This window comes from Protopterus annectens, chromosome 6.part0 (assembly GCF_019279795.1).
Source record: "Protopterus annectens isolate FY-2018-M chromosome 6.part0, PAN1.0, whole genome shotgun sequence".
In the NCBI taxonomy this organism is placed as follows: domain Eukaryota; kingdom Metazoa; phylum Chordata; order Ceratodontiformes; family Protopteridae; genus Protopterus; species Protopterus annectens.
Window position 1 is genome coordinate 1,257,814,191 of NC_056737.1, and position 22,365 is coordinate 1,257,836,555.

Genomic DNA, 22,365 nt, shown 5'->3' on the forward strand with positions numbered 1-22,365 from the left:
GATATAAAACTGAACAGTATGTTAAGAAGCTTTCTGGTTAACTAAACCACAAATGAATATGTTTTGCATATTTATATTAACATCAATGTTTATCTCTCGTGAATATTATATGTATGCTGAGAATGATACTTATAATTCTTGCAAGTTATACTGCAGCATCGCATAAATGATGGTCGTGAATTATGGATTGTGAAGTATATGTCCAGTATGAGTGAAGTATGACCTTAGAGTTACTTATGTAAGAGGCAAAATATATTCAAGCAAGATTCCGTATTTTTATATATTACACACACACTCTTTCGTTTTATTTTTAGTACACAGATAGTTAGTAGTGCAATTTCAGTGTGTGTATAGATATATCTTCACTCATAAATGGAGAGCAAATTTTCTTTGTAGTACTGATATTGATGTCCGATGTATGTATACGGAATGGTAGATAATTTTTTGACAACGCTGTTAATTTGGTTGCAATAGAGTCTAGTTGTTTTTGTTCAGTTTTTAGCAACTAAATGCACAGCGAAGTTTCAAAAAATCTGATTAATATAAATTTTATAATACATAGTTTTTATCTCCTTCGGTCTTTTTCAGACCCATATGTTTGATTTTTCATATTTTTACAAGCATCTGTATTAAAGAAATAGATAGGGGGGAACAATATAGATAAACATCACACTACTCAAAAATGTACCACAATAATAGAGTAGTTTTTATTTTTAGGATTTGTACAAGCTAGAAATGTATAAGCGCTCTATATTTTATATATATGCTATCGTCCGACAGTTTTTTTAAGGTATGAACCTGATTCAGCTTATGTATTATAGCTTGAATCTTGTGGTTTTAGTAGTGACAAATGATGAATGTCTTTTTAAACAAGTTAATAGTTTAATTGACGTATAGTCACATGATTAGTATAAAAGGAAATGTTTGTTTGGCGGGATGTTTTTTAAAGGTCTGAAGAAGCTTTGGTGAAAGCGCTTACCTGTGTACACAATAAATTAACTTTTATTAGTTTTATTAAGACTGGACTATTACTGTGAGCCGTTTGGTTGCCTCTCCCTGTTTATCGCATTTGGATTAAATACAAATAAATTATTTATTGTAGAAATGGAAAACCTTCAGAAATAAACCTTATAAAAAGAAAATAAAATTAGAAATGGAAATTAAAGTGCAGGTAAAACAAGATCAAATGTGCTGTGAGGGAAGATTATTAAAAGCCTAAACGACAATTAGAAAAGCTTCATTAGTTATATAAAGAAAGCAAGGGAAAATAAATGTGTACATGTTCTGTATCATAAAAACTGATCATTTCATACGCAAAGTACATTGTTGAGATGTTCACAGCCTTTTCAAACATGTTATGGAAACTCCAGTAGTAAAATTGATGAGAGAAATGCCATTATGGAAGATTTCACAACAAAAACATTCTTAAGCTATTAAGCAAAGCAGATATTGGGAAGGCTACAGGTCCAGATGAGGTCTCAAATCAGGTTCTCAAAATGTTGAAGGATGATATTATAATCTTACAAATGAATATGTGATAATAGCAAGCTTCAAGAGAGTGGAAACAGCCTTATATCTGGCTAGTTGTAAGGAAAAGGGTGACACCCAATAGGTTAATACATACAGACCATGTAGTCTTCTTTCTTGTATAGCGACAATAATGGAGAACTGATACTTCCTTTTTCCAGCAGTTCTCTAAATAATAAAAGTAATTACCAACATTCCTTAACACACCTTTTACCAAAAGGTGATCTGTTGTTACATGCAATAAGTTTTTCTACAATTACATTATAGCAGGACTTAACAAATAAATATTTTCCTATGTAAATTATGGAGATTGCATGGCCACTTTTGACTTTGTTGATTGGCATTTACTGCTAAACTAGAAAATGTTTCTCTGCTATGTTTTATAATGGCTAATGCAAAGGATTAGGAAGTGATGTATGATGGGGTAAAGGTTATGACAAACAGGTTCATCAGGGATCTTATTTTAAGTCTGTATCTGTTTAAAGTATATGTAACTTTAGTAGGTGGAATGGTAATAGCAGCTGCTGTTCCTTGCATTAGGAATATGTTAAAGGAGGATTTTAGGAACCTCATAATCAGAAATGCCTCAATCATGAGCATGTGTAAAGGGATATGTATGAAATACTGCTTAGTCCACCGACAGGTGACACCTTCTTTGTGTTCCATGTTTTGTTTATTCATTTGTATTGCATTGTGGGCAGCCAGAATAAACCTGTTAAGCTGTCAAGTAAGGAGACAAAAAAGATACTTGGACAGGAATTCAGTTTGTTACTGTGATCTGCAGGTTCTGGAGCATTTGTATTTGTGGCATAGACTGTTTAGAAGCTACGCACGGCAAAGTGGCAGTTAATGAAGATGTGAGAGAGTATCTCTATTTCTTACTACAGGTGCTTCCAGGGAACTGGAAATATGTAGTCTTCTGTGTTGGAATCTTGTTTTATCAGTCAGAACTGTTTAATTTTATTTTATCCTTTCAACAGCAACAGAGGTACTAAATAAAGTTTTAGCTTATATATATAACAGCTGTATGTATTTATAATTTTCAGGTTAAGTATGCTCTAAAAGAATATGCTTGTACAGCTATTGATGTCATTGCTCGCCGTACACGACTAGCTTTCCTGAATGTCCAAGCAGCTGATGAAGCATTACCGAAAGTTGTCGATATAATGGGAAAAGAGCTAAACTGGAGTGAACAAAAGAAACGTGTAAGTAATTATTCTGAAACTATAACACAAGAAGCATGTAACTAATTTCTGTTTAACCATACATTTTCTTCCATATAATTTGTAAAGCAAAACATCATCAGACTGAAATGTTAGCACTGGTAGATAGAGATCTGTGTTTTGCAAATTTTCATGTATCTTTCAGTTGCTACATTTCTTCCTGTATATGGGGATCTCAAGAAACATCTAGAGCCAGATTCCACAAGGTTTGTCAAGGTGCATTACAAAACAAAGCACGGTTAACTAGACTCCCTCAGCAGGTCTAGAACAAGCTTTGCACGGACCATTCTCCGGGGCTCTGGCAATTTACCCATGTAGCTTAGGCTGCTGTTTCAGTGATCACATGAAGAAAGCAATACAGTTGTGTAAGTAAACTTACCATGGCAGTAGATGCTTGAATGATCATCTTAGCCACTTCCTCCATCCCTCCACATTATTTTGTATGTTTTTATTGCCGGGTGAGGACCTTTGTTTTCATTTTCCTTGTCGGGGCTTTAGCCTTCCTCTCCCTGTTGGCATGAAAGCTCTGAATGGCTTGGTACTCAAACCTGTCGAGCTTACAGTTTGGGCATGTGGAGGTGCCCTGAAGTTTTGGAAGCTGTCAAGGTGTTATATTCATAGCAAGAGATAACCCATATAGTTAGGGCTACTCCGGCAGTAATTATTTGAACATCTAATGTTATGGTAAGGTTACTTGCACAACTGTACTTTGCATGGCCATCCAATCAGTTAAACTGTGATATGTTGATTAGAATGTCACTGGAGGGTATTTAAATGTGAAATAAGAGAGAAATAAATAAGTTACATTAATTGGTTGAGATATGATTTGACTTCTGATTTTTGTGGGTAGTTTGTCTTGTTTTTGCGACGATTAATTGAAGTGGAAGCAAATTGGGTGTAAGCAGAGAAAGCAGATGACTTTATTGCATTTTTTGCCTTGGTTTATGTAATTGGGCAGATGTACTGCATTATCATCTTGTCCACATGTACAATAGCCATCACAGAGGCTGACTTTGAGAACAAATGGACCTGTTATGGCTGTGGACTTACCATGTTACAGAGCAGTAATGATTGTTATGCACCACTTGAGGACATTGCCATGGAGTGTTGGTTGGTTTTGTTGCTGCATGTGTCATGATAAATCCCTAATGTTAATATGTTAAAAGCAGAGGTTCAAATATTCCCACATCAAAAATGGCATTCTAGTGTGAAGCACAGTGTTTGACATGCTAGCTGCACCAGTAAATATTGCTGGCCATTTACTGTACAGTCAGTCACCACCAAGCAGAAATCACATAAAAATAATTAAATAAAAAATTAAAACATTAACAGGTTAGTACAGATGGATGCAGACATTATGCTTAAGGGGAAGCCGTTGTGGCCACAAGGTTCAAATGCACTCCTCTGGAGGCATACATGATTTGTTTCAGAGGCCATACTTGAGTCATGTAGTTCCCTAACCAAATCCTGTCGTCATTGTTGTACATCTCTGATGTGTAGTTATAAGCGTAAGTCTCTGTAGGCAGTAGTGACTCCAGTGTTAAATGTGTAAGTCTCTACAGGCAGTAGTGACTGCAGTGTTATACGTGCAAGTCTCTACAGGCAGTAGTGACTGCAGTGTTATATGTGTAAGTCTCTACAGGCAGTACTGACTGCATTGTGAACTACATTCTAAGAGTACTCGTGTTAGCTGGCAGCACTGACAAAGGAGTGGTTCATAAAGATGTTGTTATGGTACTAATATATGTTGTATGCCTTCCACAGGTAGCTATTGGCACATATCTGTGAAAATAAAACCTGGACCCCCAGCTAAACCTGGAATATTCAGGAACTATTCTGAGGCTAATTTCCTGCTATTAAGTGAAAACCTGGCAAAATGTCAAGCCCCATAAACCCTGAGAACAATTCTGCCTAATCAGAACTGTTTACAGAAACCCTGTACAAGCATGTTAATAGCTGCATAGTCAGCAATATCCACCAGGAAGAAATACAGAACTAACTCAAAAAACAAGCCACCCTGGTGGAATCACAAAATCAATTGACTGTATAATAGGAGGAGGAAACTCATGGCAAAAATTAGGAGGTGCAGTACCCAGCAGGATAAAAGCACTCTCATCAAACTAAACAACAAATCAGAGGACAAATAAAATCTACCAAAACCAAATCTGAGGTAAGTTTGGCCTCCCAGGCCAAGGACAACCACAAAGCATTCCTTAGCTATGTCCACAACCTCAAAGGCAATACCCAGTTGTGTGCAGAGCTCATTGTAAATGGAGCCCACCTATACTGAACCAGAAGATATAGCAAACCTCCTGGCTGATAAATTCAACTCCAACTTTACCCCTCTCTCTCCCTCAACCTTCCCTCAAGAAATATCAAATATAACTCCCTCTACTATCACTAGGGAACAGGTCCTTAATGCTTTCTCTACAACCAAGAACACTGCATCAGTGGGCCCAGACAGTATCCCAGGATGCCTTCTAAATAGCATGAAACATGACCTATCAGGGCCTCTGGAATTACTATTTAACTTTAGCCTCCAAATAGGCTTCGTGCCTCATGAAGAAAAAAGAGAAAGGCAACAGTCATCCTTCTGCACAAAGGTGGGCCATCTACACACCCTGGAAACTACAGACACATAAGTCTCACTAGTCTTATATGTAAAGCCATGGAAAGAATTATCATGGAGATGATCAACAGAGATATAGTAAACCTCCGGACATTGGACCCAACCCAGTTTGGTTTTGTCAAGGGCAGATCATGCCTACTCAACCTGGTCGACTTCTTCGAGAAGGTCAGCAAAGCCATGGATGAGGGCAAAGTCGTTAATAATGCCTACCTTGACCTGACCAAGACATTTGACACAATACCCCACTTGGGTGTTGTTGAAAAACTCGAGGATAGGTACAAACCCATATGTCACCTGGTGGATAGCCAACTGGCTCACAGACAGGACCCAGGAAGTTAGAATTGAGGAGTCCACCTCTACAAAGAGGCCAGTCACAAGAGGAGTCCATCTGCAATCAGTCCTTGGACCACCCCTTTTAGGCATTTACTTCTCAGAAATCAAGGCCAATGTCAGTGGTCTCTGGCTGGCTAAATTTGCAGATGATTTCAAATTACGAGCTGTCATTGAATCTCACATTTACACAGATGTTCTCCAGGAGGGGTTGACACAGACAAACAACTGGTGTCAGAGCCGTGGACTAAAATTAAATGCTAAGAAATGTATAATAGTATCCTTTGGGAAGTCATCCATCCCTGGTAATTATCATATTGAAAATACACCCCTTAGAGTTAACCCAGTAGACATGGACTTAGGGACACACACAGTAATCTAGCCTTTGATCATCATGTGTCTGCAGTGGTGATGAAATCATTCTATTTTGTGCAACCTATAAACAAAGGTATGTTATCAAAGTCCAAGAAGTCATCATTCCACTGTATTTGGCATTCATCAGACCCATCATTGAGTACAGTGCCCTCTTTGGTAAGTAACCTAACCAGGCATATCTAACATTTGGAACGTCCACAGAGGTTCCTCACTAAACAAAATACAGAGCATAAGTAGTATGTCCTATTCAGACTGCCTCAAGGCCCTATCCATGTATTCTGCCTCCTACAGGCTTTTGAGGGGAGATGTATGCCTGGCATACAGGTCATTGTCAGACCCCACTCTGATGGACCTCCTGCATATCCACAAAACAGACAGCACCAGAATTAACCATTCTAAAGACTTAAACCTTGCCTGTGATATAAATAAGACCTGCTGGAGAGAGAGGTATGTATCCCAGAGACTACCCGATCTATGGAACAGGCTCCCCATCCGTGTGAAGCAGAGTTCCTCCCTAACCCAATTCAAATGCAACTTGGATAATTGGATGGGAAACTGGAAATTCATCCCTGGTTTGGTACCCTTTTCTCTAATAGGTTAATAGGTGTGTACGAGGCTAATGCCCCTGGAGCCTTTACAAGCCTAGCCCATAGGATTACCCTGGCATCGTGTCACCCGTCCTTAGTTCCCAGTGCCTCTGTCAAGTAGAGCCACTGGAGTGATCCCCTGGGTGAATTTCCCATCCACTCATCAAGATTTCTCTTGAAGAGTGCCACTGAGGTGCTCTGCATGACATGTACTGGAAGTCTATTCCATAGCTTAGGCAGTCTCTGGGTTATGATCCTGTCCCTCCAGCATGTTCTGTTGATTGTGGTAATGAGGTTGAGGTCTCTGGAGCGTGTGGTGTGGAGGGATTGGGATTTCTTTAGATATAGCATTTCTAACAGGGCTGGGTCAGACATGGCTTTGTAAGTCAAGCAGAAATCACCTCTAAGTAGGTGATATGAGACAAAAATAGTTAGAGTTTTTTAAGTCTGTCCATGTAGGACAAGTGTTTAAGGCCTAGGATCCTTGTTGTGAGGTACTTTTGCAGCCTCTCCAGTTGTTGCAGGTGTCTAGTGAGGTACATGCCAAATGGGGCATTGCATTCGATGATTGGCCTAATGAGGGAAGAGTAAAGGGAGACAATAACCTCTTTCTTCCTGGATGCAAAACCCTTACTAATGAGATGTGCCACACAGAAGGACTTACTGACCACAGTGGCAATGTGGTGGTCAGAAGAGAGGTTGCTGTCAAGCTGTGTTCCCAGATCTCTTATAAAGCCTTCTGTCTTCAGTGGTCTACCACCGATGTAATTCATGGGAACAGGGTTTTTTTCCAAAGGGGATGACAACACGTTTTTTGGCATTGAGCTTAAGGCCATGGTTCTGACACCAGTCGTTGGTCTCTGTGAGGCCTTTCTATAGGATGTCAACATCATTTGTGGAGTTAATAATAGTTCCCAACTTGCAATCGTCTATGAACTTTGTCAGCCAGAGTCCCTTCGTGTTGTCCTGGACTTCAGAGAAGTAGATACCAAACAGGAGAGAACCCAGCACCGAACCCTGTGGGACTCCACTCGTGACTGGTCGGCAGTCTGACTTGGAGTCAGCTACTTTCACACTGTAGGTTCTATCTGTGAGCCAGTTTGCAACCCACCTTGTGATATAGGGCTTGATGCCTAGCTTAGTGAGTTTTTCTATGATTCCTGAGTGGGGAATGGTATTAAAGGCCTTGGCCAGATCAAGGTAGGCTGTATGAACCACCTTGCCTTCATCCACAGCTCTGGTGACTGACTCAAAGAAGTCAACCAAGTTGAGCAGGCATGATTTACCCTTCACAAAACCAAACTGTGTGGGATCCAGAGTTTGAGATTCCCTATATCCTTATTTATTAGGTCCATGATGATGCGTTGCATAGCTTTGCATATCAGACGCATCAGGCTAATGGGGTGATAGTTCCCAGGGTCTGTATTCACTCCTCCTTTGTGGAGAGGGATGACTGTAGCAGTGCACGATTCAGTAGGGAGAAAGCCTCAGGTGAAGCTGTGATTGAGCAGGGCACATAGGTGAGGTGCCAGTTCACTCTGTAGTTCATGTAGAACACAGCCAAGGCTATTGTCAGGTCCCATAGAAGCTGTATTCGTGGCCTTGGACAGTGCTGTTTTAACCTGTGCAGCAGTAATATTGGGTGCCTGGCAATCTACTGGTTTTGTGATTAGTCCTTTGGGGGGTGGGGTAAAGTTGGCACTGAATCTGTCGGCCAGTATATTGGCAATATCTGTTAGCTTGGTTTAGGAGGTACTATTGTGCAGTAGCTCAGAGCAAATCTGGATATTGCTGTGGACATTCTTTACATAACTAATGAAGGCCTTGTGGCTATCTTTACTATCTGCTGCAGTTCGTTTTTCATAGCTAGCTTTAGAGGATTTGATGAGGGATCTCAACTTTTTGTTGAAGCTGATAAGTTAGTTTTTCCAGTCATATGACTTCACCTTATTCCGCATCAGTTTCATCATCCTGTTGTAGAGTTTATATGGCAGGGGATCACCAGATTGACTTCCTTTTTTTGGAGGAGAGCTTCTTGGTTCTGTTGGGGATGGTGAGATCCATGCATTTATGTATGTGTTCATACAGTGCATTGGTGTATGATTTGGTGGTCATGCAACTATTCTCATTTTGTATGGGTACCGTGAAGTTAGCCACCTCGGTTTTTAGGAGCCCAAAGTTAGCTTTGGAGAGGTTTTTCATGGTGGTTACCTTTACAGGGGGGATGGGAGGAATGTGGATTTCCAAGGTGACTAGTTTGTGGTCAGATCTAACCATGGAGGAGTTGACTATTGGTGTAGAGCAACAGTCACCCATCTTAGTAATGACCAGGTCAAGGATGTTGCTACCTCTCGTGGGGGTAAGAACAAGCTGATCCAGGGCATTGGAATTAATGAATTCCATGAAACATTGGGCAAGTGTATTGGTACATGAGTAGTGTTCCCAGTTAATGGAGGGGTAGTTGAAGTTGTCCAATATGAGAGTGTAACCTGTAATGGTTCATCTCCCAGGCACATGCTTACACTTATCAAGGTTACTGGAACTTGTCAGAGATTTGGGATGCATAGCTAGACTTAAAAAGGCCCTTGTGGTAGTTAGCCTAGTAAACACCTATGAACCTACTGTGTTAGGTGCACATCCATCAGTGATATCCATGTGAACAACTGTACCTTTCCCAGTTCAGTATTTACATGATTTTCTCTAAAAATTCAAGGTAAAGTAACAACCAACTACAATGCTAGGTGCGTGCAAGAGTAAACTCTCTGTAACGCATCATGTTTCTGAATTTTTCTACCCAGACCACTTGCAAATCTTAAGTAAAATGTGAAAAGTATGCAGAGAAAATCTGATTGTGGTAACATGCTACAATACAAAGCAGTTCTCCTTGTCACCCCCGCCCATCCCACCAACAGCAGTGATGCTATAGGAGATGAAATATATATAAAAGGTATGCAGCATTTCTAGGAAGTATTATCATGGCCTGCATAAATGGAAAGTTTGGGGGTCTGTCATATGATGCATGATTATGTATCCCATATGCGTCAGAGCCATGAGTAAGATGTACAAGTCTAATCCCCTTTAAAATAACCATACTATGTTGTGATTGCCCTGAGCATATCACATTTTGCTTTGTATTTTTTAAATGTATAACTTTATGTACACTCATTTGAATGGATTGTGGTCTCAGACAGTCTTGCCTTCCTCTTTATGAATGGGGTATGGTGAGGGCTTTGCTGTTTTATTTATTATTATTTTGTCCATTTATTCTTAGAGTGTGTCTTAAATTAGCTGTAATTGGTTGTGATATGGTGTGACTTCTGATGTTTGTGGGTAGTTTGTCTTGTTTTTAAGAGGATTGATTGGAGTGGAGGCATATACTGAGTGTAAGCAGAGGAAACAGAATTTATTGCATTTTTTTTACCTCTGTTTATGTAACTGGACAGGTGTTTTATGTTGCATTGATTAGGGTGAGATGAGCTGTACCATTTGAGGGGAAGTTTATTGTGAGTTGTATATTTCAGGGATCTGCTGGGTTATAGGCACTTTTGTAAAAGATTTCCTGGCTTTTAGTGCATTGTGATTGGCCTTGAGTTTGAGACTGAACTTGTGATTTAAAGGTCATGGAGGACTTCAAGGGAGTTTTGTGTTTTATTTTCGTATGTAAGTGGATATTTTTCTTCCTCTTGGGAAGGTAGGTGTGTGTGTGTATTTACTTTGTATCTTTTTCATCTCTGTCATCTGTCTTTTATTTGGGAAGGTATTAGAAATGTCAGAATGTCACTCTTACGTTACTGCTTTTGCTGTATTTTGAATGTTTCTCTGTGCTTAACTTCCTTCTTCATAGGTGTACATTAGGCTAACAGCCACAAAGGCCTTTATAAGCTTAGCCATGCAACCCAAATGTGTCCCACAAATGTTTGTATTTTAGACATTTATATAAGGGGTGTATGGTAGTTTGGACATGATTTACTGACTACCTCTATCTGTCAGAGACATGGGCACCAGACAAGGGGTGAATTTCCAATTTCCCAGTCACTGGTCCAGGATACGCTTGAACACAGTTGGGGAGGGAATCTGCTTCACATGGATGGGGAGCCTATTTCAGAAAGTTGAAATTCTCTGAGATGCATATCTGTCACTCCAACATGTCCTATTTATATCACAAGCAAAATTCAGGTCCGTAGATCTAGAGGTTCTGACGCTGTTTGTTTTCAAATATGCAAAAGATTCATCAGAGCTGGATCCAAGAATTCCTTGTATATCAGGCATAGGACACCTCTCGTTAGTCTGTTGGAAACAAAGTATAGAAGCAGGGCTTTGAGGTGATCCACATAGGACATTGTGTTTGTGTCCTGTATTCCTTTTGTAAGAAATCTTTGCAGACTTTCCGGTTGCTGCACATACATACAAATGTTTCAAGCATGGGCATTAAGCTCTTCTAGCTTGCCAATATGCCAAAACACTTGTTCCCATAATAAATGTCCAGGCTGTTCTTAAAAATATCTAAACTAGTACTTGCTTTAATGTAATTTGGTAGTCTGTTTCAAGCATCAGCTACTCTGTTAGTGAACCAATTAGTACACTTCTCATTACTATAGAGTCTTCTACATAGGTTATCTGACGATTCTCTAGTACTTTTTAATAACCGCAAACATTCCCAGAGGTAGTTGTCCCTAAATGCCCTATATACCTGAATAGGATCTTCTCTTAAATATCTGTAAGAGACACTGTACAAGTTCAGGTATTTTAGTCTTTCATAATAGCTTAGATTTTCACATCCATGGATGCCCTTAGTATATTTCCGCTGTACTCTTTCCAGTTTATTCATGCTTGTTTTCCTATAGGGTTTCCATATTGTTATTCCATACTCAAGTTTGGGTCTAATGTAACTAACAAACAATGACTTCATTATTTTTGGTTTCCTAGACTTTATAAATCTTTTTATACAACCTATAGTTCTATAACCATCATTAGCCAATTGGTTGATATGATTAGAAAAACTCATAGCTGAATCTACCCATATACCCAGGTCCTTAAATGAGTCTACAGTTTCAATTACTGTGTGCTGTATTAAATATTCACCATTCAGTTTGTCACCCAAATCTCATAGGCTTAGTTTTTATGTATTTATTGACACTATTCTCCTGTGCCCAAATGGTCAATTTAGCCAAATTATTTTTCAGACATGCCTTATCTGTAACACTTGTAATCAGTTTACCCAATTTCAGGTTGTCAGCATATAGACTGTAGAACACCTCAGATGAAAAAGTAAGGTCTGCAAGATACAATCCCTGTGGGACACCTTGACTGTAACCAAGGATTTCACCTGTCCAGTTGGTGTGTGATACTTGCTATGTCCTATTTGTAAGCCATGCAGCTATCCATCTTATCAACAGTACATCAGTACCTAGTTGTACTAATTTATTGATCAGTGTTTTGTGCATAACCCTGTCAAATACTGAAGTTAAATCCTATATAAATCACATCACAACACAATTTTTCATTCATAGCTGTTATTATATTGTTATAGAAAAAGAAGTTATGTACCTACCATAACATTCCATGTTAGTTGTCTTCTTCTCGCCTTCTTTCTTGCTGGTTGTGTTCGGAGCCGATCCTCGTCGCTGACTCGGCCATCTTCAAAAGCTCGAGAGCTGCTTACTGGCTCGAGGCCCCCCTATATCCCTTAATGCCTGGTGCTAGATACCCAGATCTCGTTTGGTATGTCTAACTGCAGACATAATAATATAGGAATCCTATCCTAGAATGCATAAATCCTACTGGAGAGAATACTAGTCAGAAAGGAATAGCCAGAGAAGACTCAGCCAGTGAAAAATCAAGAGGAACTCTTCTCGGTCCACTAGGATAGGGGGATGGAGGGTGGGACGCAAGAAAGAAGGCGAGAAGAAGACAACTAACATGGAACGTTATGGTAGGTACATAACTTCTTTATGTTAAGTTGTCTGTCTCGCCTTCATTCTTGCTGGTTGGGACAGCGTCCCTAGCACCTAAAGTCCTGGGTGGCTCATCGAAACAGACTCTTCAGAACAGTGGAACCAAAATCAGCTCTGCTCCTGGAGACCAAATCCAACTTGTAATGTGAAATGAAAGTATGAGGGTTGGCCCACATAGCCGCAGCACAAATAGATTCCATGGGCAACTTAGCCTGAAAAGCCACTGAAGTAGGTAAAGCTCTGGTGGAGTGAGCTTTTGGTTTGACTGGTAATTTTTTATTCCTGAGTTGATATATGAATGTGATGATAGAAGTCAACCACCTGGATAAGGTTACCTTGGAGACCGGAAGACCGTGTTTGCCTACTGCATAGGACAGGAAAAGCTGATCTGATTTTCTAATGTCTTTTGTTCTATGCAAATAAAAGCCTAGCTGCCTGTGAATATCTAACTGATGCAACTTATATTCTGCCCTGTTGGAGTGGTTAGGGAAAAACACAGGAAGGTCTATGGACTGATTCAAGTTACTCTCTGAAGAGACCTTAGGAAGGAAAGAACCCTGTCATTGTGGAACACGAGGTATGGGGGATGGATAGAAAGAGCCTGTAGTTCCGAAACTCTTCTGGCTGAAGTAATAGCTACCAGAAAAAGGGTTTTCCAAGATAAGAACTTCAGTGAACAAGAAGCTGCGGGTTCAAAAGGGGGCAAAATTAGCGAAGCTAAAATCAAATTTAGATCCCACGGTGGTGAAGGATCTCTAACTGGGGGCCTGAGCAGAGTGGTTCCTTTGAGAAAGGCTTTACAGAGCTTATGGGACATAATACTGTTTTCCAATAGGCCAATGTGAAAATTTGAAATTGCCGCTAACTGAACTCTAATTGTAGCGGAAGCGGACCCCGCATGGAAGAGCTCTGCAAGAAATTCCAAAATGGAGTGTACGGGGGCTGAAAAGGGGTCAATACTTTTTGCCTCTGCCCAGGAAGAAAAACGTTTCCACTTACTAGTGTACATTTTCCTGGTCGTAGACTTGTGTGACGACAAAAGGATTTCACGCACAGAGGGGGAGATATCCGGGAGCCTGGCTAAGGTTGGAAGTGGAGCAGCCACGCTGTGAGCTGGAGAGAGTGCAGGGATTGGTGCAGCCCGCCCGATTGATGAATCAGGAGGTCTGGAACTAGGACCAGAGTCCAAGGCTGTTCGAGAAGACAGCGATGCAGGAACGGAAACCATATTTGTCAAGGCCAGTAAGGGGCAATGAGGATCATTTTGCAACCCAAAGCAGTAGCCTTCTGAGTTAGTTTCGGTATGAGGGGAAAGGGAGGGAATGCATAAAGAAGTCCCTGGGGCCAATCGTAGACTATAGCATCTCTGGGGGAATGCCCAGGAAGTGGAAGGAGAGAGAAGAAATTGCTGCACTTGCTGTTGAAAGGAGTTGCAAAAAGGTTGGCCCCATCTGCGGAAGATTTGGTCCGCAATTACCTGGTTCAGAGATTACTCTTGAGGCATGAGAATTGCTCTACTCAGTCTGTCTGCTATGATGTTGGACCTGCCAGGGATGTGTGTTGCAATCAGAAACCGTTGGGAAGAGATCGCCCACTGCCAGAGTCTGAGGGCTTCTCGACATAAGGGGTAGGACCTGGTTCCACCCTGCTTGTTGATGTACCACACTACGGACATATTGTCCGTTTGAACTGCAATGGTCCTGGTAGGAAGAGAGTGCTGAAGAGCCTGCAATGCTAAGAGCATGGCCCTCATCTCCAAGACATTTATGTGCAGATGATACCTGTGAGGTTGCTAGGTGCCTTGGACTGTTCTGCCCTGATAATGCCCCTCCCACCCGATCAGGGAAGCGTCCGTGGTCACTGTAGCCACTGGGTGGGGGGAGAACAAATGGTCTGCCGTGGAGACCATCCATCACGCAAGATGCTTCTTGCATGCCTGAGTGATCATAATCATGTAAGACATGGGAAGTTGCTGAAAAGACCATTGGGTGAAAAGAAGCCACTAGAGGATCCTCATGTGAAAACGAGCTAGAGGGACAAGTACGATCGCTGCTGCCATGAGACCTAGCGTCTGATGGACAAACCTGGCTTGAATCCTTTTGCATGCTAATAAAATCTTGACATGCTGACGAATCACTAACACCCTGTCTGGTGGGAGGCTCGCTAACATGTCTTTGGTATTTAAATTTCCGCCTATAAAGGTGATAGATTGACAGGGCGACAATGCAGACTTTTCGAAATTTATTGTGATACCTAGCCTGGAGCAAGTGTGGATGGTGCAGTCTCTGGCTCGCAGAAGGTGATGTCTGGTGGTAGCAGTGAGGAGCCAGTCGTCGAGATATGGAAACACCTGGAATCCTTGCCATCTCAGGTGAGCGGTAACTACTGCCATACATTTGGTAAACACACTGGGGGCTGTGGTGAGGCCAAAGGGCAGAGCTCTGAACTGATAATGGCTGGCTCCCAGCCGGAAGCGAAGGAATCTTTGGGAGTGTCTGTCCATTTTGATGTGGTAGTACGCATCCTGAAGATCTATGGAGCACATCCAGTTGTCCTGACCCAGGAAGGGTAAAATGGACTGAAGCGTGACCATCTGGAACTTCGTTCTTTGTACAGACTTGTTTAGTCTGCTGAGATCCAAAGTGGGTCTCCAGTCCTCTGTCTTTTTTGGTACCAAAAAGAACCTTGAGTAAATTCCGGATCCTTGTTGGTCTGCTGGGACTTGCTGGATGGCCCTTTTTCTTAGCAGTTTTGAGACCTCTTGCACTGCTTGGTCCCTTAGATTGGGTGGAACATCTGGAAGGGACTTGTTTGACCTTAAGGGGGTGCGAACAAAGGGAATTCTGTAGCCTCCGGATATGACGGACTGTACCCATTTGTCTTGAGTTATGTTTTGCCAGGCTCTTGGGTACAGCGATAATCTTCCCCCGACTGCCTCCAGAGGTGAGCAGCCGGGCAACCCTTCAGGGATGCTGGAAGGGCTTGTCAGAGAAAGATTCTCTGCTGCCCTGGTTTTGCAGACCCCCTCTGCCATGAGGGCGGCGTCTGTTATTGTTTCCTCCTCTGCCCCTGGAGGGAAACTCACCATGTGTGTCCAGCAAGGTTCCTTGGGATTTCCGGAATCACATCTTTCCACTCTTCTGACCCTTAGGATATGGTCTGGAAGGAGTGGAAAAACAGACTCCTACGGCAGAGAGAGTCTTGCCTTCCTGCTCACACCTGGTAAGGGTATCTTTCACCTGTGATCCGAAGAGAGAGGAAGCATCAAATGGGGTGTTGGTGAAAGATGCTCTGAAAGGTTCCGCAAAGTTACAAAGCTGCATCCAAGCGTGCTTCCTTAGGGTCACGCCTGTGCCTGTGGCTCTACTCGCACCATCGGCTGCATACGAAATGAACCACATGGAGGAGTTTACCACTGAGTTGAGTCGCTAGCTGGGAAGGCTGCTTTAGCCTGGGCCCCCTCAGCTGATGGATCTTGGAGGGCATCTCCAAGCTCTTTCAGGAGATCTCTCTGAAGATGGGTAAAGTGGCACAGGTAATTCAGGGACCGCATAGAAAAGGTCGCTGAAGAGAACATCCACTTCCCATATCTGTCCATTGTCCTGGACTCCTTGTTAGGGGGATGGACAGATGAAGTTTAGTCAACTCCTTCTTTGTGGCCGCTGCTACCACCATGGCATCAACGGGGACACCCTTCATCAAGAACTGTTTGTCCTGCGGGGCAGTAATGAAATTGGCAGGTCTTCTAGGGGTCGGTTCCACTGTGTCTGGAGCCGTCCACACCTTTCGAGCCACCAGAGACATCAGTAGGTCGAAAGGCGGAGACACCCAGGAGGTGGAAGGTTGGGATCCAAAGGCATCCAGGAATACCGACTCATCCTCGGAAGGGCTTAGGGTAGTCCAGTTTCCCCTCTGCCTAAGCATCTCAAGGATGTCTGAGAAGGAGACATCTTCAGAGGGGGATCTTGGGGACCCTTCCGACTCCTCTAAGATGGTATCCGATGTGACAGACTCGGGGGAGTCAACATGCTTCCTCTTACATTTTCTCTTGCGAGGTGGCTTCTCTGAAAGATCAGGGGAGGGCTCGGAAGAGGAGGATATACCCAATGGGGTATCCTGGAGTGCTGGATCCCCACGCTTGGGGTCTGGAAGGGGGCAGAGGCTGATGCAGGCACCCTAGGAGGAGGAGCCGATGGGGTCGATCGTGGGACTGACTCAGGGGCCAGTACACTCCTCATCACCTCAAAGGCGTCCCTGCCTGGACGCAGAGAAGGCTCAGGCTCCGAAGAAACCGAAAGCCTGCCCTGCACCGAGGGAGATGACTCAGAGGCAGATGTGGGAGCCGAGCTCACCTGCGCCGAAGCACCGAGAGGGAGAGCGGGGTCAGACAAGGGTTCGATGTCACTCGCCCCCTCGGAGCCAACGAGGGAGTCTCAGCACCCAGATCCCTCTAGGGAGGGTACCATGGAAGGGATCAGAGCCGAAGACGGAACCGAAAAAGAGGGTATCGGCGCCAACGGTTCCACGACTCGAACCCCAACGAACTCTGCCTCCGAAAGAGTCAGAGGAGAAATATCTACAGCTGTAGACGGAGCCGACTCCTGATGAGGAGGGCTGGACAACATTTTAGCTAGGGCCTGCGATTTTAAGAGCCTACTGACCACTCTTTCCAAGTCATGGTCTGAAAGTCTAGAGGACCGAGAAGAGTGGAATGATCGGTGACTACGCTCCGATTGGAGCAGGGGTGACTTCGGAGCCGAACGTATTGACTCCAAAGAAGGAGACCTGGATCTCTTTCGACTCTCAGCCGGCTCCGAAGACCATGTCGGAGCCGACTGGGAGGGAGGGACATCGGTTCCAGCCGGAGCCGAAATGGCTTGTGTGGCTTCACCCAACGATGGCTCCGAACTGGGAGCTGATGGTTTAGATGGCCTGGAAGATTTTGCCGGCTGAGCCTTCGCCGGTGAATCTTGGGGTTTTAGCATACCCCTCAGAATCAATTTATTTTTGCGCTCCTGCAGGACTCTTGGACTGAAGGCATGACAGACAGAGCAAGAGTCCTGCAGGTGCACAGCGCCCAGACAATAAACAAGAAGTGTGACCATCTGTCAGAGACATCTTCTGACAGCATGAATCACACTTCTTGAATCCGGACGGTTTTGGATCCTTGGACATCCTAAGGAGAAAACCAAGGACAAGTTTCCACACAGATGGTTAAGGTAACCAACAGTAAAAAGTTAACACTCTACAGTAAACAAAAACCACTACAAATACCAATACAACCAAAAGAAAAATCTAAAACTATCACTAAACACTAACCGTGATTAATTAGATGAAAAAACTTTTTTTTTTTTTTTTTTTTTTTAAAGGGAGATAGAAAGAAAGGCTAACCTCTAACTTAAATGGAAAGAACCTTTCTGTGGAAAAGAGAGAGAAGGGGGGGAGGGGAAACTCTAACTAAAATGAGTTTCTTAAAGAAGGAGTCACTTATCTAGAAGAAAAACTAGCTACAATACTAAGGTTCTAATTAACGACTAATTCTACACTATCGATACAGATTTTTAATAAGAAAAAATACAAAAATAGTAAAGCTTATACGACCTGAGCCAGTAGAACAACCTCGTAGCAGAAGCGGCAAATGAGATCTGGGTATCTAGCGCCAGGCATCATGGGATATAGGGGGGAGGCCTCGAGCCAGTAAGCATCTCTCGAGCTTTTGAAGATGGCCGAGTCGGAGCCGAGGATCGGCTCCAAACCCAACCAGCAAAAATGAAGGCGAGATAGACAACTTAAAATCATCATGTTACAGTTGGTAATAGATCTATTTTCAACATATGCATGCTGATATATGGTTTCAAGTCCCAACCTTTCCAGTTTTGACAATAACTTATCCAGTATTAAATTCTCCATTATTTTTCCACAACATGAAAGTAGACTTAAGGGTCTATATGATTCTGGGTTTGTCCTACTCCCCTTTCCCTTAAAGACATGTATGGTCAGGTACATACTGAAGCTGGCATTATACTCTATGGTTGGTCTGATGAGGAGCATATACACTGTCACAGTGACCTCCTTGGACCTAGGTGCTATGCCTTTACTTATAAGTTGAGTGACACAGAGTGATTGACTTACCACCTTCAACATAATGTTGATCAAACACTAGATGCCTACAGGAAGTCCATGACTGATGGGTCAATTCTTAGGGGTGTTTTGTTTATGATGTTGTTTCCTGGGGTGGACAACTTTCCAAATAACACTATTATACATTTCATGGCATTGAGGTATAACTGCAACTTTGACACTAGTCATTTGTCTGTGTTAAACTGTCTTGTAAGATGTTAGTGTCTTGAGGGGATTCCATAATTGCTCTTAACTTGCAATTGTGTGCAAACTTTGTCAGTTAGAAGCCGTTGACATTGATCTTGCCTTCTGGGAAGCATGGGGTTGGGAGGGTGGCCTAATGTTTAAGGTGTTTGCCTTACAAACACAAGGTGCAGGGTTTGAGTCTCACAAGGGATAATTGGCTAGGCTTAAAATGGCTCGCAAGCGCAGTTAGCTTAGTACTAGCCTATGAACCTATATGCCAAAGAATAATAGGCCTAGCATGGAACCCTGAGGGATTCCACTGGTGTCTGGTATCTTTGTGGAGTGGTTTTCCCCATTCCTAACTTCCTGGGTCCAGTGTGTGAGCCATCTGGCTATCCACCATGTTATATAGGGTTTTATGCCCAATTCCTTAAGTTTGTTTAAAATGCCTGAATGGGGTATTTTCTCATATGCCTTAGCCAAGACGAGGTAGGCCGTATGTAACATTTTACCCTTGTCCATTGACTTGGTGACCTCTTCAAAGAAGTCTGCCGGGTTTACTTCTGTGTTCAGAAGGCAAGTGTGTGGGTTTAAGAAGGTCAAATTGCAAACACATAAATACAGAGAAAGCCCTCTGCTCTGGCATGGTTAGAATCACAGAATTGAAAGGCCAATATTAGTTTTCATTTTGGACATGAACCCAATACCTGCAGCATACCATGCTGATGTCACTGGCAGGAGATGAGTTATTTTTACAGGTATACTAGTCTTTCACTTTTGCTGAATGAGATTTATTTTAAGTTCTGTTTTGATACTCATTTTGTGAGATTGGTGTTCCAGCATTAACTAAAGCTATTTATATAATTTCCTTAATTTATGAGATTTTATAATCTGTATATACTGCGTCTGAGAGAACATACTCAAATGGGTTTAAACTCTTATGCTAGTGCTAGTTTCCTGTTACATAACAGAGAAGCGCAAAGCACCCAGCTGGGAGGAAGAGACATTCTCTCAGATGTAGATGAACTGACATGTTAGATTGTTTTCAGTTTCATACTTTGTCTGAAATCTTGCTTACTCTTCTGTGCAAAGAGGGGTAGAATTATATTAATTATATAATCATATTTTGCTTTCACCAAAAACGAAAAGAAAAAGAAAGTGTTAAGAACGGCATCTTAGAGAATAGCTATCCATTTGTGAAATGAAAATTTTTAATGGCTAAGAGCAATTTTGTTTCTTGGATGACTTTACCATTCACAAAAATCTTGTTGGAGTATGTTATTTGAAGTAGGGGATGTTATATATGCAGGCACAAATACACATTTTTTAATTCTAATCTCTGTAGAAAGGGGTGGAGATAAAACCATATTGTACCACATCGTGAATTACACTGTGTATTTGGAGATGCCAGTGTTTCAAATCATTTAAAGTTTTGGATGGGTTCTGGCTATTTTTGTATGCCTGTCCGAAAGTAATAGCATTTTTTTCTGTAACTTCAATGTGCTATAAAAATATTTTCTGAAGAACAGTTTAGACTTAGTTTCATTTTCACAGGGTATTGTCTTCTTTCTCATGTTCTTGTTTGAACATTCATGGTGGAACATGCCTGGATAGTTTATTATCGATGAAATGTGATTAGTAATAAAAATAATTTTTTGTGACTGAGGTACTATAAACAGTAATTTATTGATATAGGTTTAATAATCATGGTATCTGGAACATGTCCAGTATGCTGCCACTTTCAGAGCTCAGATATTAGCAGAAAGTATTCATATTTAAAAAAGAATGAGGATTCTAGTCAAAATTCCTCTTCTTTTGAGCATAAAATTAACCCTTTTTTCTACAGTCTATAATAAGCATTCTGACAGAAACTGATAATGTGATTTGTTGACATCAGAATTAGATGAAAATGAATTGGAACGTTTGGAGCTAGTGGTGAAGTTAAATGGGATATGGATGTTGAATGCCCACCACCAGCTTCAAGTATGTGGAGATCTCTTCTGTAATTAATGACAAGGCAGTATAAGTGTAAACTGAACAGCTGTGTGAAGAAAATTAGTGCTTATTGTTGTTTACCAAAACATGTGATGCCCCCCACCCCCACCCAGATATTTTGAAAGTTTTGCAAAACAGTTTCAAGAGCCTGTCTTTCCTGTAATAAGGATTTTACTTTGGTTCGCATATCTCTGTCCACTGTTTCATATCACAACAGCCTGTTCTTGGTCAGTGGAATTGGCTGCAACTATTTCTGATAAAAAGGTGATCTCTAATGACAGTGTTTCCCACATGATGATGATAGAGGTTTGAGGCAGTAAGAGAGAAAGGCACTGATATTCTTAGAGTAGCTTCTAAAATGTATCAGTATACTTAGAGGTGAGTTTTCATGCAATTTACTGTGTTTTAAAATTCTACAGTTTTATACAGTAACTAGGATTTTAAATTCTACAGTTTATACAGTAACTAGAAGGCATGTTTTGTTTAACGGGCAGTCTTATGCTGAGAATGTTATTGAAATAATTAGGAATCTGCCTGTTTCCACTTGAGTTATGTTTGATGCTCAACTAATTCCCTGGTCAGTAATTTGGAAGCAAAAGGGAAAAAAACTTAGTAATCTTTGTTCCTTTTCACATACCTTGTTATGCATGTTAGAGCATTATAGTTTGTGTTTTACAAGTGTAGTGATTTAAAATGTACGACTCATTGTAGTATGTAAGAACATGACCATTGAAACAACTGAGATGGTTTGCAAACTTGGGGGGGGGGGGCAGAATACTAAAAAAACAAAGCGGTTTGTATCATTCTGCAGCATAAATGCTTCCATTTCAGTATTCCACAAAAAAAAAATCGTTCATAGTATTTCCTTTTAATTCGGCTCCCAGATGTGCTCAGTTGGCAATAAAGTATATATATATGCATGTTTGTAATTAGAAACATCCCCCCCCCCCATAGGACCTGAATTTGATTGGCTTGCTTTGCATTGCATAACAAAGAAAAAAAATTAATGAAGGGCATGTTAAAAACAGAATTGATTCCCCCTTGTTGCTCCTGTTTTAGGACCTAGATTTTATTAACCCTTTGATATTTTTTTAATGAAGAAGTGCTATAAAATAGTAACAATTTGAAATGTCATGATCTACGGTAGCAAGTCCAGAAAAGCTGAGACTGAATGGCCGAAAATACTGTCTTAAGTATATTAAGTCTGAGATGACCATTTCTCTGAATATTCCCTTTTGTCTAAGGTATGGCAATTTTGGAGTTAGTATGTATATGTTTAAAGACTGTGGGGAGCTTTCACCCCGCCCAAGAAGTTTAAAGAAGAAGATGGCCATAAATTTTCAGTCTTTTTTTTTTTCTGGCTTGTCGACACTCAGCTTTTCAAGTGCAGACATTTCAGTAGGGAGCAGCTGTAAAACACTTTATTCCACCCCTCTACT

The 22,365-nt window shown here is 41.6% G+C and overlaps 1 protein-coding gene across 1 annotated transcript in view; it reads left to right on the forward strand.

The window, feature by feature from the left end:
- Positions 1 to 22,365, forward strand: part of GPD2 (glycerol-3-phosphate dehydrogenase 2) — a 2,212,620-nt gene that overhangs the window by 1,614,405 nt on the left and 575,850 nt on the right. The window contains exon 12 of the mRNA XM_044073653.1: positions 2,574 to 2,732. Within this exon, the coding sequence (XP_043929588.1) occupies positions 2,574 to 2,732 (159 nt within the window). The remainder of the gene's footprint in view (positions 1 to 2,573; positions 2,733 to 22,365) is intronic.